Source organism: Leopardus geoffroyi, chromosome C3, assembly GCF_018350155.1.
Source record: "Leopardus geoffroyi isolate Oge1 chromosome C3, O.geoffroyi_Oge1_pat1.0, whole genome shotgun sequence".
NCBI lineage: Eukaryota > Metazoa > Chordata > Mammalia > Carnivora > Felidae > Leopardus > Leopardus geoffroyi.
In genome coordinates this window covers 6052079-6068652 of record NC_059338.1, presented here as the reverse complement: position 1 = coordinate 6068652, position 16574 = coordinate 6052079, and the positions used below count along the sequence as shown (strand labels likewise).

General features: G+C 41.9%; 1 protein-coding gene across 1 annotated transcript; it reads right to left on the bottom strand.

The window, feature by feature from the left end:
* Positions 1 to 7133: 7133 nt before the first annotated feature.
* Positions 7134 to 12602, bottom strand: DUSP12 (dual specificity phosphatase 12). The gene is made up of 6 exons (XM_045456588.1): positions 12199 to 12602; positions 10766 to 10879; positions 10557 to 10675; positions 10053 to 10149; positions 9204 to 9390; positions 7134 to 7525 (listed from the first exon to the last, which is right to left on the bottom strand). The coding sequence occupies exons 1-6, from the start codon at positions 12579 to 12581 to the stop codon at positions 7364 to 7366; spliced, it is 1062 nt and encodes a 353-aa protein (XP_045312544.1). The 5' UTR covers positions 12582 to 12602; the 3' UTR covers positions 7134 to 7363.
* Positions 12603 to 16574: the final 3972 nt, after the last annotated feature.

The window sequence follows — 16574 nt, the reverse complement described above, 5'->3', positions numbered from 1 at the left end:
CAGAAAGGAGAAACGTCAGAGACCGAGCTCCTTTTCAGCGGATCTCCGAGTAACTATTTCCCTTTGGGAGTTTGCGGCACTTTCTGTCCCGCTGTTTTAAGGAAAAAAAGAAAAAAAGGCACATAAGCCCTACTTTCGTTAAATACAATGTATCGATAATAGTCAAAATGAAAAGTAAAAGCCCCTTCTGGATAGACCGGCTTGTTCCTCGCATATCCTTGTTAATTCCACCGTGTAGCTGTCTCAGAACAAAGGCAGAGACCCATAAAGTAAATGTGATTTAATTTTTTTGTAATCGCTGGCCGTCATTGTAAAAATGCTGCGTACACACGAGTGTGTGAAAGAAAAACTCAACTCTTGTGCCGCGTTCGTTTAGACCCGCCTCTCTTCACGGGCACAGTACCTGAGGTAAACAACAGCACGTCCGTCGTACTTCCAGAAAGCCCCCTTCTATTTAAACAAATTTAAGCAAGGCAAATATAAAAGAGGGAACTCCTCGTCCTCACACCTGTCTCCTAGATATGCGTTTCTAACGCACAGTACTTCGTAGTGGAAATCCGAGCGACCTTACCCTACAACCTAGAATAAAATAGATTCGTAATCTTTTTATTGCTGGAACTGGAGAGTCGGGTTTGTTCCGAAGCAATTCACATCACGAACTGCCACTGAAAGGTTGGATTGAGATTGACGGAACAATTTCAAGAACGCTGCGTAATAGAATTCCTTCCTACAGCATTTCAGCCGCGAGTTGTTTCAAATACCCTAAGAACCCGGATCCCTCTAGGACCGAGTGGAATCCTTCCCATGGTTACTAAACCAAACAAACGCTTCCCAGAATCCAGCGAACTCCTCGTGGCTGCGGGGTTACTACAGATTGCATAATCCACAGTGTTCAATACAGTCCTGGGACCCCAAACCGGAAACATTTTCCCGAGATGATTCCTTGTGTCATGAGGTAACTAAACAGTTTTCACGTATAGTGAAATAAATATCGCTTCTATTCAAAAACGGACCATAAAAAGAAAGCCCTGAAATAAAACCATCAAGAGTCTTTTATTCTGCATCCACCAGATACCTTGGTCTTTTTTTTTTTTTTTTTTTTTAATCACCATGACTGAACTCCAGCCATTTTTTTTCAAAGTTTTTATTTTTATCCGAAAAGCGCAGATGACAATGAAACAAGCATTTGCGTCCCTATCACCAAAAATCAACAAATATTAACATTTTCTATTATTCTTTCAGATTTTTCATACTGTAAGAAATTAAACATCACAGATAAAGCCCAACTCTGCTTCTCCTGCTTCATTCCCCCCCCCCCACATAGACAACTTCTATTATGAATTTTATGGGAATCAAAGCCATTTTTATTTGTATTTATTTTTATTTGTAGATACATATATTTAGTGTTGTGTTGGGTTTTTAAATTTACATAAATGTATCATACTCATGTTCTCCAAATCACTTTACTTATTCAACATTACTCTTTGATGATCTATTCATGTTTGAACGTGATCTATTCATGTTGTTACGTGGTATTTCCTTGAAAAAATCTATATATCACAATTTCATTTTTCATTTCTCTACTAACGGACATTTGGATTGTTTTAAATTTTTACTGTTACATGCATCCTTCTATGAGTCTCTTCATGCATATATGCAAAAATGTCTTTAAGATATATGCTGGGTCATAGACTATGAATGTTAATATCTGCCAAATTATACCAATTTACATCCTTTCTACCAGTGATGAGCTCTTTACTCCACATTCTCACCAACACTAGATATGGTCACTTTCACATTTTTTGCCCCGTGAAGGGTGTGACTATAATTTACATTTCCCTGACAATTAAATATGGGGTGGATCTTTTTGCGTTTATTAAACCTTATTTCCTCTTCTGTGAATTGCCTATTCTTATAAAATTTGCTATTGTATTTTCTTTCTCTCAATGGTATGTACGTCTTTAGCTAGCCTACTCTATTCATTTAACTGGTATATATGTTGCCAATACCTTCTCTTAAGTTTACACTTGTTTTTTTGTTTATGGGGTTTTTTGTCTTTAGGTTTCAATTTCAATGTAGTCAAATTTACCAATCTTCTGTTTATGATCTGTGCTGTTTGTAACTTGCTTAAGAAATCCTTCCCTCTCCTCAGGTCACAGAGATGTTTTAAATTTTCTTTCCATAGTTTTATAGTTTTGTTTTTCACATTCTTTTTTTTCTCCTTATTTGGTTATTGCTGGGGTGTAGTAGCACTATTGATTTTTATACAGCAATCCTGTATCCAAAAACCTTGCTGGATGGGGCGCCTGGGTGGCCGTCGGTTAAGCATCCGACTTCGGTTAAGCATCTGACTTCAGCTCACGTCATAATCTCATAGCTCATGAGTTCAAGCCCTGCATTGGGCTCTGTGCTGACAGCTCAAAGTCTGGAGCCTGCTTCAGATTCTGTCTCCCTCTCTCTCTGCCCCTCCCCCACTTGTGCTCTGTCTCTCTCTCTCTCAAAAATAAATAAACATTAAAAAAATGTTTTAAAACCTTGCTGAATTATGTGACTGTAATATTTTGTCTGTAAATCTCCAGAATTTTCTATGTAGAAAAACTTGTATGCAAATACGAATATTTTAAAATTTATTTTAGCATGTAACCTCTTTTTAAAATGTATTTATTTTGAGTGAGAGAGAGCACATGTGAGCAGGGGAAGAGGGGCAGAGGGAGAGAGAGAGAGGGAGAGAGAGAAAGAGAGAGAGAGCGCGAGAGAGAGAGAGAGAGAGAGAGAGAGAGAGAGAATCCCAAGCAGGCTCTATGCCCAGTGTGGAGCCCGATACAGCTTGCTCTCAAGAACCACGAGGTCATGACCTGAGCCAAGATCAAGAGTCAGACCCTTAACCAACTGACCCACCCAGGTGCCCCCATTGTAACCTTTTTTAAATTGTCCGCTCTGTGCTGACAGCAGAGAACCCCATGCAGGGCTCGAACTCCTGAGCCATGAGATCATGACCTGAGTTGAAGTCGGACACCTAACCAACTGAGCCACCCAAGAGCCCCTTAAATTGACCTTGACCTGTATTTTTTTTTAATTTTTTTTTTTTTAACGTTTATTTATTTTTGAGACAGAGACAGAGCATGAACGGGGGAGGGGCAGAGAGAGAGGGAGACAGAATCGGAAGCAGGCTCCAGGCTCTGAGCCGTGAGCCGTGAGCCCGGCGCAGGGCTCGAACTCATGAACCACAAGTTCCTGACCTGAGCCGAGGTCGGACACCTAACCGACTGAGCCCACAGGTGCCCCCGATGTGAAAGTTTTAAAAAGTTTTACTAGTGATAAGATTTGTTTTTTCCTGTAGTTTCTTAACACAAGGAAAATTGCTTTTCATTTTTCATCAAGAAATTTGCCGTGGTTAGGGTTTTTTTTACACACACTTTTGGTTATATACTCCTTCCATTCTAGTTACCATGCTTTTTAAAAAAATTTTTAATGATAAATGTTAAATGTTACTACATCCTTTTTACTCACTTGTTTTGAACTTAAACCCTTGGAAGAGAAATGAAATTTGAAAGAGTTTTGTCTACGGGCGCCTGGGTGACTCAGTCGGTTGAGCGTCTGACTTCAGCTGGGGTCGTGATCTCACAGTTTGTGGGTTCAAACCCCGCATCGGGCTCTGTGCTGACAGCTCAGAGCCTGAAGCCTGCTTCCGATTGTGTGTCGCCCTCTCTCTCTGTCCCTCCCCTGCTTGTGTTGTCTCTCTCTCTCTCTCAAAAATAAATATTAAAAAAAAAAAAAAATGAGAGTTTTGTCTAGAGACATAAAGGAGACCCTTGCCTAGATCCATACTTCTGAGGACTCTACTCCGGCGTCTGGCAGTGTCTCTTCCTGCAGGGGGAGAATCCATGGTACCAAGGTGAGATGCCCAACTGGAACACATGCCTCCTTCTAGACACACTTCTTATGCCCAAATAGCTCCACACCTGCTTCTGAAGCTTGCTTAGGTTTCTGACTCCTAAGGGTGAACTGTGCCAATGCTGTATGCCAGGGGTGTAAACAGAGCTTAGAAATGTGAGGTGGAAAGTCCACATCCACATATGCACGGGCCATATAAACAAACCCAGGGGTGGGGAAAGGGGGCAGTCTGTAGGTCAGGGGCCAACTCTCCTACACTGTCATGTTTTGGCAAGGAATCCATAAAGTCAGAGAATTTTAAACTCCGACCTTGTCTTCCAGGTCTTTAGGAAGGCACGTTTGTCAAGATAAGGGAATAACAGTTTGGTAGCTTGATTTGTAACTTTCAAATACTAAGACAAATAGCACATGGGCCTCAATTTGCACTCGTCAGGATGCTGCAAATGTTGGTGGGGTACCTGACCAGTGAATTTATAACTTGCTTAAAAATTGTAAGGCGCCTGGGTGGCTCAGTCGGTTAAGCGTCTGACTTCGGTTCAGGTCATGATCTCGCAGCTCGTGGGTTCGAACCCCGCATCAGGCTCTGTGCTGACAGCTCAGAGCCTGGAGCCTGCTTCCGATTCTGATTCTGTCTCCGTCTCTCTCTGTTCCTCCCCTGCTCACGCTCTGTCTCTCTGTCTCTCAAAAATAAAGATTAAAAAAAAATTTTGTTTTAATTGTATTTCATCAGTTCTATATTTTTACCATCTGGTATTTTCATTATGACATCTTCTAGATCACCCTAAACAGTGAATCCAAACATTAGAATACAGAGGTTAAAAGCTCAGATCTTGGGGGAGCCTGGGTGGCTTAGTTGGTTGGGTGTCCGACTTCAGATCGGGTCATGATCTCGCAGCTTGTGGGTTTGAGCCGTGTCAGGCTCTGTGCTGACAGCTTGGAGCCTGCTTCGGATTCTGTGTCTCCCTGTCTCTCTGCCTCTCCCCTACTCGTGCTCTGTTTCTCTGTCGCTCAAAAATAAATCAACATTAAAAAAAAAACAAACACAACCTCAGATTTTGGAATAAGCCAAATCTTGATTCAAATCTAGGTTCAACCATTTGAAGCAATGTAACTTCAAAAAGTTACATTCAAAGCAAAGTTACGTTCAAAGCAATGTAACTTTGATGAAGTGACTTAATCTTTCTGAGCCTCAATTTTACGTGTAAAAAGGGAATAACAGGACCTATCTCGTAGGGTTTGGGGGGAGGATTAAATTTGATAACACACTTTAAATGATTGGTATGCTAATTAGCCCATGGTAAATTTTCAAAAAATTGTAGCTATTTTAAGGAACAACGTTGAATGCTACTAGCTAGGCACTGCATTATATCACCCAAATCCCCATAAAAACCGAGATGGAATCCTATTATTGTCTCTCCGTTTTATATAAGGAATTAAGGCTTATGCAAATGACCTTTAAAATAATGCTTTTAAGGAAGGCAGAGCGTGTATTATTCCCATCTCACGAAAGAAAACTGACGCTCAACTTTCAAAAGACCTTCCAAGGGGGCGCCTGGGTGGCTCGGTCAGTTAAACGTCTGGCTCCTGGTTTTGGCTCAGGTCATGATCTCAGGGTTCGGAGTTCCAGCCCCACGTAGTTCGAGCCTGCTTGGGATTCTCTCTCTCCCTCTTTCTCTACCCCTACTCCGCTTGCACTGTCTCTTTCTCAAAAGAAGTTAGAAACAATTTTTAAATCAAAATAAATAAACAAACAAACACAAGCCAGGAAGTTGGGGACAGGTGAAACCAGAATTCTCAGAGCCCACTCTATTCCTTCAATACTATTTTAACTGCACCAGAAACACTGCTGGGAAAGAAAGTTAAAATTGCTATTTTCTACAGATCTGTAAGCCCATCGTGTTGTAAATGGATATTCTTAAATATTAAAAAGCGTTCCATTTGTTTGTTTGTTCTTGAGAATGAAGGCATAATGGATTTTCTATTTACCACCCAAAACGTTTTAACATTAATGAGTTTGAAATTGGAAACTTTTGCTTAGTGGGTGTTTCACAAAATTTCAAAATTTACATAAAGTCGATTCCCCCAAATTCATTTTCCGCTGGCAAATACCAATTATCTTCCAAAAAAAGCTATTTTGTCTCTTTCTCCTGGCTGGAATGTAAATTGCAAGAAGATGGGTTTTTATCTAGTGTGCTCACTGCATCATCTAGAATTGTGCACAGAATAGTTGCTCAGTAAATTATTTACGGAATTGACAATTGCAAATCCAAATAAAATCTATGCAATTTTCCCCACGCTAGATGCTACAGCATGGGATTGGTAGGTATTAACTCAAGCCATACAAAACTCTTACTACTTGTTACCTACAAAAGGCACAATTCATGTGTTTCAGCCTAATTGTTTTTAAAGTTTTCTAGAGTATATTATGAAGCAAAGTGAACAGATATTACAAAAGCTAAGATAAAAATGGGAGAAATTTTTCTCATAAGAAAAAATTATTTTATAAGAGTTACCAAAGGCTTCAAGTCCTATGTTAAGATATTCTCACAAATCACAACACTCCCACCATTTCAAAAGTTAAACTAGGGGGCGCGCCTGGGTGGCTCAGTTGGTTGAGCAACCAAATCTTGATTTTGTCTCAGGTCATGATCTCACAGTTCGTGGGTTCAAGCCCCGTATCAGACTCTGTCCTGACCGCTCAGAACCTGGAGTCTGCTTTGGATTCTGTGCCTCCCTCTCTCTCTGACCTTCCCCTGCTCACCCTCTGTCTCTCTCTCTCTCTCTCTCAAAAACAAATAAGACGTTAAAAAAAAAAAAAAAAGGTTTTTAGAAGAGAAAGAGAAGTTTCAAAATATGTCCAAACAAATCTGCTTTGCATTTCTAGAAATAAATCTATTTAAACACAATCATTTCCAATTTTTGTGCATAATTTTGTCCATCTAGACCTTAAGATCGCTTAACATTCCAAAAATCAGAACTCTTTAAAATATACGAAACAGGGGCGCCTGGGTGGCGCAGTCGGTTAAGCGACCGACTTCAGCCAGGTCACGATCTCGCGGTCCGTGAGTTCGAGCCCCGCGTCAGGCTCTGGGCTGATGGCTCAGAGCCTGGAGCCTGTTTCCGATTCTGTGTCTCCCTCTCTCTCTGCCCCTCCCCCGTTCATGCTCTGTCTCTGTCCCAAAAATAAATAAACGTTGAAAAAAAAAAAATAATAAAATATACGAAACAAGGAACGAATCTGGGTTGTACAAAATTTTAATATCAAATAAAGTATAATTTACATGATTGAAAGTTTTGATTTCCACATAAAGTATTCTACTGAAATAAGAGACTAACAAAGCACAGTTTCCAAGTCACAGTAAATGAGATGTTGACGGTCTAAAAACTAGACAATCGGCCATGAATGACAACAAGCAAGGGAAGCATGTATCAGGAAGTTTCTTTCCAAGCTATCAAAAATGTCACAAGTTCAAATTTTTCTTGTCTGTGATCCCAAAACCGGCAGCGTCTTCATTTCATCCACTCTATTCTTATGTATTTGAAAAGCAGGTGTTATCCATCTACCACAGGAGCACTGTTCACCATACCAATTGAAAGAACCCAACTTGGCATTGCATTTGGGGCAAAGAAGCTGAAATAAAGCAACTGTGTTACTTCATTCACTCACCTGTATATAAAACAAATAATTACCACTGGCAATACAGGATATAAAACAGGTAAGACACAGCTCCCACCTCCATGGAGTTTACGATCTAATCAGCAAGATGAAGGGCTATGGCAATTCGCCATACTAAGATGGAGGGCTATGATAATTGTACAAGAAGCATGTTGTGTCCTGGGAGTTTGGCAAAGGACCAGATGAATCCGCGCATGAGGGGAGAAAGGTGACGGCGGAGATAGGAAACCCAAGGTTGCAGGATGTGGCATGTGCTGGCTTTTAAATCAGCCTGCGGTTTAGTATCTCAAACTGAGATCATCACGGCTACAGAACAGGAAGGCATGTTAGGAGTCTCATGTTCTATTAATGATATTGACGGCATGTAAGTTAGGTCTCAGCTTCCTGGCTACTTTAAAACAAATAAACAGGGGCCCCTGGGTGGCTCAGCCAGTTAAGCATCAGACTCTTAATTTCGGCTCAGGTCATGATCTCCCTGGGGTTCATGGGATAAGGTCCCATGGTCGGGCTCTACACTGTCAGTGAGGGATTCTCTCTCTCCCTCTCTTTCTGTCCCTCTTCCCCAGTCACGCTCTCTCTTTCTCAAAATAAATAAATAAACATTTAAAAATAATAAAGGGATGCCTGGGTGGCTCAGTTTGTTGAGCATCTAATCTTGGCTCAGGTCATGATCTCGCAGTTTGTGAGATTGAGCCCCGCGTGGGGCTCACTGCTGTCAGCACAGAGCCCACCTCGGATTCTGTGTGGCCCTCTCTCTCTGCCCCTCCCCTGCTTGTGCGCTCTCTCTCTCTCTCTGTCAAAAATAAACATTAAAAAAAAAGAAAAATAAAAATAAAGAGATTAAAAACAAAAGACTATATCTTAGATTAAGATTAAGAATATCTTTAGGGGCACCTGGGTGGCTCAGTCTGTTGAGCATATGACTTCAGCTCAGGTCATGATCCCACAGTTTGTGGGTTCAAGCCCCACGTTGGGCTCTGTGCTGACAGTGCAAAGCCTGCTTCAGATCCTGTGTCTCTCCCTCTCTGTCTGTCCCTCCCCTACTTGTGCGCACTCTCTCTCTCTCTCTCTCAAAAATGAATGAATACACTAAAAAAAAAAAAAAAAAGGGTATCTTTAGATTAATATTAAGCAAACCTAAATGAGAAATGTGGCCGTCACAATGCTCACATGAGCTGCATTCTTAAGAATTAACAGGAAATGAAAACAAATCTCTCAGCAAACATACAAACTGAAAGATCAGGAAAAAAGAGAGACGTTACGGAGCCAAAAGAAAAAAAAAAGAGAGGGAAGAAAAACTTTAAATATAATTTTAAAATCTTTATTTGCCCTTACTTGTTACTAAGTTTGCGTTTTGTTAAAATACATTCTAATTGGCTTATATTAGTCTTCTACTTGAAAAAACATAAATAGCCTTGAAAGGAATTATCTTAGACCAACAGCCCCCAACTAGAAGTGGTTCACTATTTTAGATCAGCTGGGTTTTATTTAATTAATATATTTGATAGAGTCTTATCTACACTAGAAAGATCTGAAATCTTCATCAAGAAGGTAGTTATGATGGTTTAAAGTCCGAGAGAGAACAAAATATAGATGATATAATGAAACTGCAGAAAATATAATGTGTTCCTACCGGTCCATCCATCACGCCCAGCAAGGCAGATTCCATCCACTGTACAGGTTCAATGAAATACGATGTACATTGAGCCTGACCCCCTGCGGTGAGCATCAAAGATGGCGTCACTCTCTTGTGGGCAAAGGCTATAGGACCACTTCCTTCATTATGATCCAAAATGCTAGAACTTCGAAATAAAGATCGCCTGCAAGCCCCAAACAAAAACATTAATGGCTTTCAAAACAATGAAAAAATAGATGCAATGTGCAGTATTTCTTAGCAAAATAAAATAAAATTGATTATGCTACTGTAATTTTCAATAACCTCTACAAATAATCTGATTTATTTTCACTCTTAAGAACTTATTCTCTTCTTAAAAGCAGATTTGAAGGGGCGCCTGGGTGGCTTAGTTGGTTAAGTGTCCGACTCTTGATTTCAGCTCAGGTCACAATCTCACAGTTGTGCAATTCAGCGTCCGGTCGGATTCCATGCTGAATGGGGAGCCTGCTTGGAATTTTCTTTCTCCTCTCTCTCTGCCCCTCCCCCCACTTACATGCGCGCGCGCGCGCACACGTGCACACACGTGCACACACACACACACAACGAAAGGAAAAAAGAGAGAGAGAGAATCCCAAGCAGGCTCCACACTCAGCATGGGCTCCATTCCACAAGCCTGGGATCATGACCTGACCTGAAATCAAGAGTTGGGCGCTTAACCCACTGAACCACCCAGGCACCCCTGATTTTGAAATTTCTACGTTACTCAATTAAACAAGTTCTCCTTACAGATTTTAAGAAAACGAAACTTTCAGTACTTTTCAGCTACTGAGACAAGGCAAAATCTCCAGAGGATAGAAAATATTTTACCTGCACTTTCTACATTTGTAGAGAACCTCATCTTTCAATCCTTGTGAAATGGTCGTTGGGTCGACAGCAAAGAGTTCTTGAGGTAAGTTCTGTAATTCTACAGGACATAATTAAAATGTATCTAATTGTTGAAGTTAACTCTGCATTGTCAGGCAAAGTTCAGCTAATGTCAAACTAAGGCAAGAAGTGCTAACCTCAGAAATTAGAAAAGAAAAAAAAAAAAAATCTCCAGTGAGGAGAAATCAGGGGGAGGTAGGAGAGCATAGTGAAGCCCTTAGGTTCTGGGACAGACTGCCTGAGTTCAAATCCCAGCCCACCACTTACAAACCATGTGATCTGGAACAAGTTATTTCTTGCTAAACCACAGTTTCAAAAGGAAATAATAGTACCCGTCTCAAGAGATGGCTGGAAAAGTGAGATAATGCACCTGAAGCCTTTCGTGTCAGAGCAAAGAACATCTAAAAAGGGCCCAATAAGCAATTATCACTAGCAATTATCACTTACCTGGATACTTTTCTGTAACCTTTTGTAAACGATATTGCTTATAAACTGCACTCGAAGTATCTACTTCATATCCCATTGCCTGGTATAATTTTAGTTGCCACTCAAATCCCTCATTCATCCTGTAAGGACAAGCAAATTTAAAGTTAAGTTTTCATTAAGTGAGTAAAATCACACTGCAAAAACAATTATTACTATAACAAAGAACTCACTTAGCCTCTGGTTGGATGGTCTGGAGATTTTCATAGGCTTTTTCAAAGGTAAGCTGGTCAGTCTTCATCAGAAAAGCAGTTATTATAGCCACACTTCGGCTGACTCCTGCATGACTGAAAAAGAGACCTTTAAAATAAAATAGCAAACAGCAGCAATTAAAAAAACAAAAAAGCCCAGCTCCCTATCAGTGGTAAAGTTCAGGTCCATTCCATGTCTGCTTCTACCCAAGATAAACTCTTTGTCTCTGAAATACTAACGACATACAAAAGAATTATTTCCTTTTTTTTTTAAATTTCTTTAACATTTATTTTAGAGAGAGAGAAAGAGAGAGAGAGAATGAGTGAGCAGAGGAAGGGGCAGAGAGGGAGACACACACAGAATCCAAAGCAGGCTCCAGGCTCCCACCTATCAGAGCTCGAGGCAGGGCTCGAACCCACAAACCGTGAGATCATGACCTGAGTCAGACGCTAAACGAGACACCCAGGCACCCCTATTTCTTTCCTTTTTGTTTTTGAATTCTGAACTATGTGAATGTATTACCTTTTCAAAAGGTAATACACTAATTTTACACTAATTAAAAAAAAAATTATAATGGCTTTGGAAAAAAATCCAAGCTCCCTTGCTCTTGGCATTAAGGGGCCTGGAAACCCGGTCCCAGGCTTCTCTCCATTTTACCACTACCTCATGTCCTTTATGTAAATATTTAGAACAAGAGCTGGCACACAGGAAAAGTGCTGGCTCAATAAACCGAAACTCCTGTTACTACACTCCAACCCAACTAAAAAGGACTACTAAGAATTCCCAAATACCTATCAAGATTTTCTTTTTGGCATTGCTACGACGTAACTCCATCTTTCCCGTGGGCGTGGCTTAGGGATCCTTCGCGTCCTAACCAATTTTTCTCTCCCCATTTCTCCCCTTCATCAACCACCCTCTGCCCCAAACAAAAACACTGAAAAGAATCTACTTTTCCTCTGAAGGGTGAATAACGTTTGTTCATCTCCTTTGGCACTTGACTCGCATCACAGTCTGCATTACAATCATCGGGGTAGGTGCCTGGCTTCTTCAGAAGAGCTTTAAACTCTTCTAGGTGCAGGGACTTGGCCGTTTATCAGCCCCACCCCTCCACCCCCCCCCCCCCCCCCCCCCGCTAAAAAACAACTCCGGGTTGGGAGGGGGGCTGCAGGATGATTCAAAATACACAAGTGTGAATCATCAAAACAGGAATGAATGAGAGCCAGCACGCCTTCAGGGGCCCCGCCCCCTGCCCCCTCCTCTCTCCCGGACACCCGCCAGCCAAGGGAGGGAGGGAGGGAGAGGAGGTTCTGGTGGTCTGACAGCCCCTTCGCCCTCCCCTAGGATCCTCGGAGGAAGGGGGGCGGCGGCAGGCTGGAAGCGAAGCGGGGCTGCACCCCCTCGTGCGGGCGCTCACCAGTGCACCAACGTCGCGCGGCCCTCGTCGCGGGCCTGGCCGATGAAGGCCACACACCGGTCCAGATGGCTGAGCAGGTCAGTTTCGGGCTTGTCCAGCGCCGGCACAAACAGGCGCCGTAGACCCTCGATCCCGGCGCCCGACCTGAAGTCGGGCTCCTCCGAGTCCACCGTCAGCACGGCCGTGATGCCCGCCTCCCTCAGGTGGTCCGGCTCCGCCGCGGCCGCGGCTCCACCCAGGTACAGCCCCGGCCGCACCTCCAGCATCTGCCCGGCGGAGCTGGCCCCGCTCCGACTGTCACCCGGCCGCGGGCAGCCATGACTCCCTCCCTGCGCCTCCAACATGGCGGCGGCCAGAGGCCGAGCGGCCAGGGGCCCTACCATCGAGTAGGCGGCCGGCTAGAACGCCCTTCCTCTGGGACGAGCCGGCCTTAGATGCGCAGCCGCTCCCTCGGAGGACCGCGGCCGTGGCAGGAATGCGTACTTCTGGGGCAAGGTGATGCTGTGGCTGAGGCAGAGCAGCCTTTAAAACCCGAGTCTGGCCCCAGCCTCCCTAGATTGGTGGTAGAGGATAAACTTGCCCATATACAGGGTTTCTCGGGCTTACAGTGTTGAGACTTCATGGAAAGGGGCGATAAGAGCAGTTGGACTCCAATTTGAAATAATGGTCCCACCAACCGACCGAATCAACTCTCATTTTATCCAACTGGGGTAAAACCGTTTTTTCAACGTTTATGAAGCCTTCTGTTTGTGTTTCTTCTCTTGTGACTAATTTTTCTTCTTTTTTCTTTCTTTGCCCAGTTTTTTATTGGTATGGTAATCTCCTTGTTGATGTACACTGTCCTATATACTTTTAAGATACTAATCTCATGTTTTTGTGTGTCAGTACCCTCCAACCCAAGAACACCGGGAACCTATCTCACTTTCTTATCATTTGCATGTTCCCTGAAGTAGCATTTTTAATTACTTTTAAGAATTTTTCCGTTGCATTCACATGTTAGCTGTTGGGTGCAAAAGGCCTAGTTTTCAGCCTATTTTGGCTTTTGGCATGATCATTTCTAGCTTTTGATTTAAAGAGAGAGACCTGTGGTTCTTCCTTTCACTTGAACATCTAGAGATCATTGTAGGGTTATTAATTGGCCTAATTACAATATGGTTGCATCTCAGGGACTAGGAAGGCCTGAAAAGAGGAAGCCAGATGGGGGGAACATCTGGTCTGTGGAGCAGTCAGAACATATATCATGTTGGGGCACCTGGGTGGCTCAGTTGGTTAAGCATCTAACTCTTGATTTAGGCTCAGGTCATGACTCACAGTCCATGAGATCTATCTCCTCATCAAGCTCCACATCAGGCTCTGCTCAGAGCCTGCTTGGGATTCTCTCTCTCTCTCACTGCCCCTCCTCCCTCTCTCTTTTTCTCCCTCTCTCATAATAAGTAAATAAACATTAAATATATGTATACACACATTTATTAAGTTTGTCATCTTATATGGGTATGATTTGTGGCACCCCAAAACAATCACAATAGTAACATCAAAGATCACTGATCACAGATCACTATAACAAATATAATAATAATAATAATAACAAATTTGGAATATTGGGGCGCCTGAGTGGCTCAGTTGGTTGAACGGCTGACTTTGGCTCAGCTCATGATCTCATGGTTCATGAGTTCAAGCCCTGCGTTGGGTTCTGTGCTGACAGCTCAGAGCCTGGAGCCTGTTTCAGATTCTGTGTCTCCCTATCTCTCTGCCCTTCCCCTGGTCGTGCTCTGTCTCGCTCTCTCTGTCTCAAAAATAAACATTAAAGAAAAAAAGTTTTTTAAACAGGTTAATTGTGCATTCAGAAAACAAAAAGGGGGAGAGGGCTAAATGGGTTGAGCTTTTGTATGTATTGAAGTTATTATCAGCGCAAAATAGACTATTATAGCTATAAGATGTTTTATGTAAGCCTTATAGTAACCACAAAACAAAACCTACAGTAGATGCAATACACATGAGATGAAGAGTAGGGAATCAAAGCATAACACTGTGGAAAATCATCACTTCAGCAATGAAGGAAGCAAGAAAGGGAGAAGGGAACAAGAGTGCCGGAGACCAGCTCCAGCAACCAGGGGTTCCCGAAGGAAGAACAGCGTCAGTGAAAATAAAACAAAACTAAAATAAAAAACTAAAACTAAAATAAAAATGGACACAGACAACAGCAGTGTGTTGAACTGGCCGATTTATTGTAGTAGATGTGGCATTATATTTGCTAGTGATTTCCTTGTAACATATGTCATCTATGTTTTTCTAACATCACCTAATTTTGAAAATGTTCCTATGTGTAAACAACCTTTAAGAAATAACATGGTGATTTTCCCCTAAGTTTCCCGCATGCCCTTTGATTATTGATTAATTTCTTACATTATTCCATTATGCATCTGCCTTTATCTATAATCTACAGAGCATTTGCTTTGCTTTGCTGGACCCTGCTTTGGATTCTGTGTCTCCCTCTTTCTCTGCTCCTCCCCACTCACACTCTGTCTCTGTCTCTCTCAAAAATAAATAAACATTTAAAAAATTTAAAAAAAAGAAATAAAGAAGATCTGAAATGAATAACCTAACTTTATACCTCAAGGAACTAGAAAAAAAAAAAGCAAACTGGGCCCAAAGTTAGCAGAAGGAAGGAAATGACAAAATGATATGGAGACCAGAAAAACAATCAAGAAGAGCAATGAAAGGAATATGTGGTGTTATGAAAAGATGAACAGAATTGACAAAGCTTTAGCCAGACTCACTAAGCATGAAGTAGGGAAGATTAAAAACAAAATCAGAAAGAGGAGACATTACAACAGACACCACAGAAATAGAGAGGATCATGAGAGACTAGGATGAGCAATTATCTGCTGACAGATTGGATAACCTAGAAGAAAAGGATACAGTCTAGGAAACATGTAACCTACCAAGACTGAATCATGAAGAAATAGAGAATCTGTTCAGACCAATAATGAGTAAGCAGATTAAATCAGTAATCAAAAATTTTCCAAAAAAAAAAAAGAAGAAGAAGAATCCCAGAGCCAGGTGGTATCACTGTGAATTCTACCAAACATTTAAGAAAAACTTAATGCCAATCCTTCTCAAAGTCTTCCAAAAAATTGAAGAGCAGGGAACACCTCCAGACCCATTTTACAGGGCCAGCATTACCATGATTACAAAGCCAGATAAAGACACTATGAGGAAAGAAAACTACAGGCCAATATCCCTGATGAATACGGATGCAAAATTTCTCAGGGGCACCTGGGTGGCTCAGTTGGTTAAGTGTCCAATTTCAGCTCAGGTCAAGATCTCACAGCTTGTGAGTTTGAGCCCCATGTGGGGCTCTGTGCTGACAGCTCAGAGCCTGGAGTCTGCTTTGGATTCTCTGTCTCCCTCTCTCTCTGCCCTTCCCCCACTCATGCCCTGTCTGTCTCTCAAAAATAAATAAACACTAAAAAAGATTTTTTAATTCTCAACAAAATATTAGTAAGCAGATTTCAACAGCAAATTAAAGGATCATACACCACGATCAAGTGGGATTTATCCCTGGGATGTAAGGATGGTTTAACGTCCACAAATCAATAAATGTGATATACCACATGAACAGAGTGAAGGATAAAAATCACATGATCATCTCAATAGATGCATAAAAAGCATTTGGCAATATACAACATCTTTCCATGATAAAAAAAAAAAAACTCAACAACTGGGTATGAAGGGACATGTCTCAACAATAAACAATTTTCTAGGTAAAGAATCTGGCTTCTATGCTGAGAATGATGATGGAGGTTTCAGAAGAATAGCCAGTTTGAGGGAGATTTGCCTGAAGAGAGTAGAGAACATGCGTGGAAGCTGACCTGTGGGATCAGGCAGCCCAGGGCCTGGTTAGTGTTTGCATCATAAATGTAGAACTCTTGGGGCACCTGGGCGGCTCAGTTCCTTGAGCGTCTGACTCTTGATTTCAGCTCAGGCCATGATCCTAGGGTCATAGGATTGAGCCCCATGTCTGGCTCTGTACTTAGTGCTGAGTGTGGAGTCTGCTTGGGATTCTCTCTCTCTCTCCCTCTGCCCATTCATGCGCTCTCTCTCTCTCTCTCTCTCTCAAATAAATAAATAAATAAATACGCTTCTGTGCAGTAAAGGGTTAATTCAGTAGGCCTTGGTGGCTCAAGCTCAAGCCTGAGGATAGTCTTGGTGACCCCTGATATAGAATCTATTGTCTAGAATCATGAAAAACTGGAAATACTAAATGACTATACGTAATGGATTTGTTACACAAGTGGTTGTATCCAGCCAATGAAATACTAACCAACTATTTCAAAGATAACAAAGGAAGTGGTCCATGCTAGCTATATTATAGG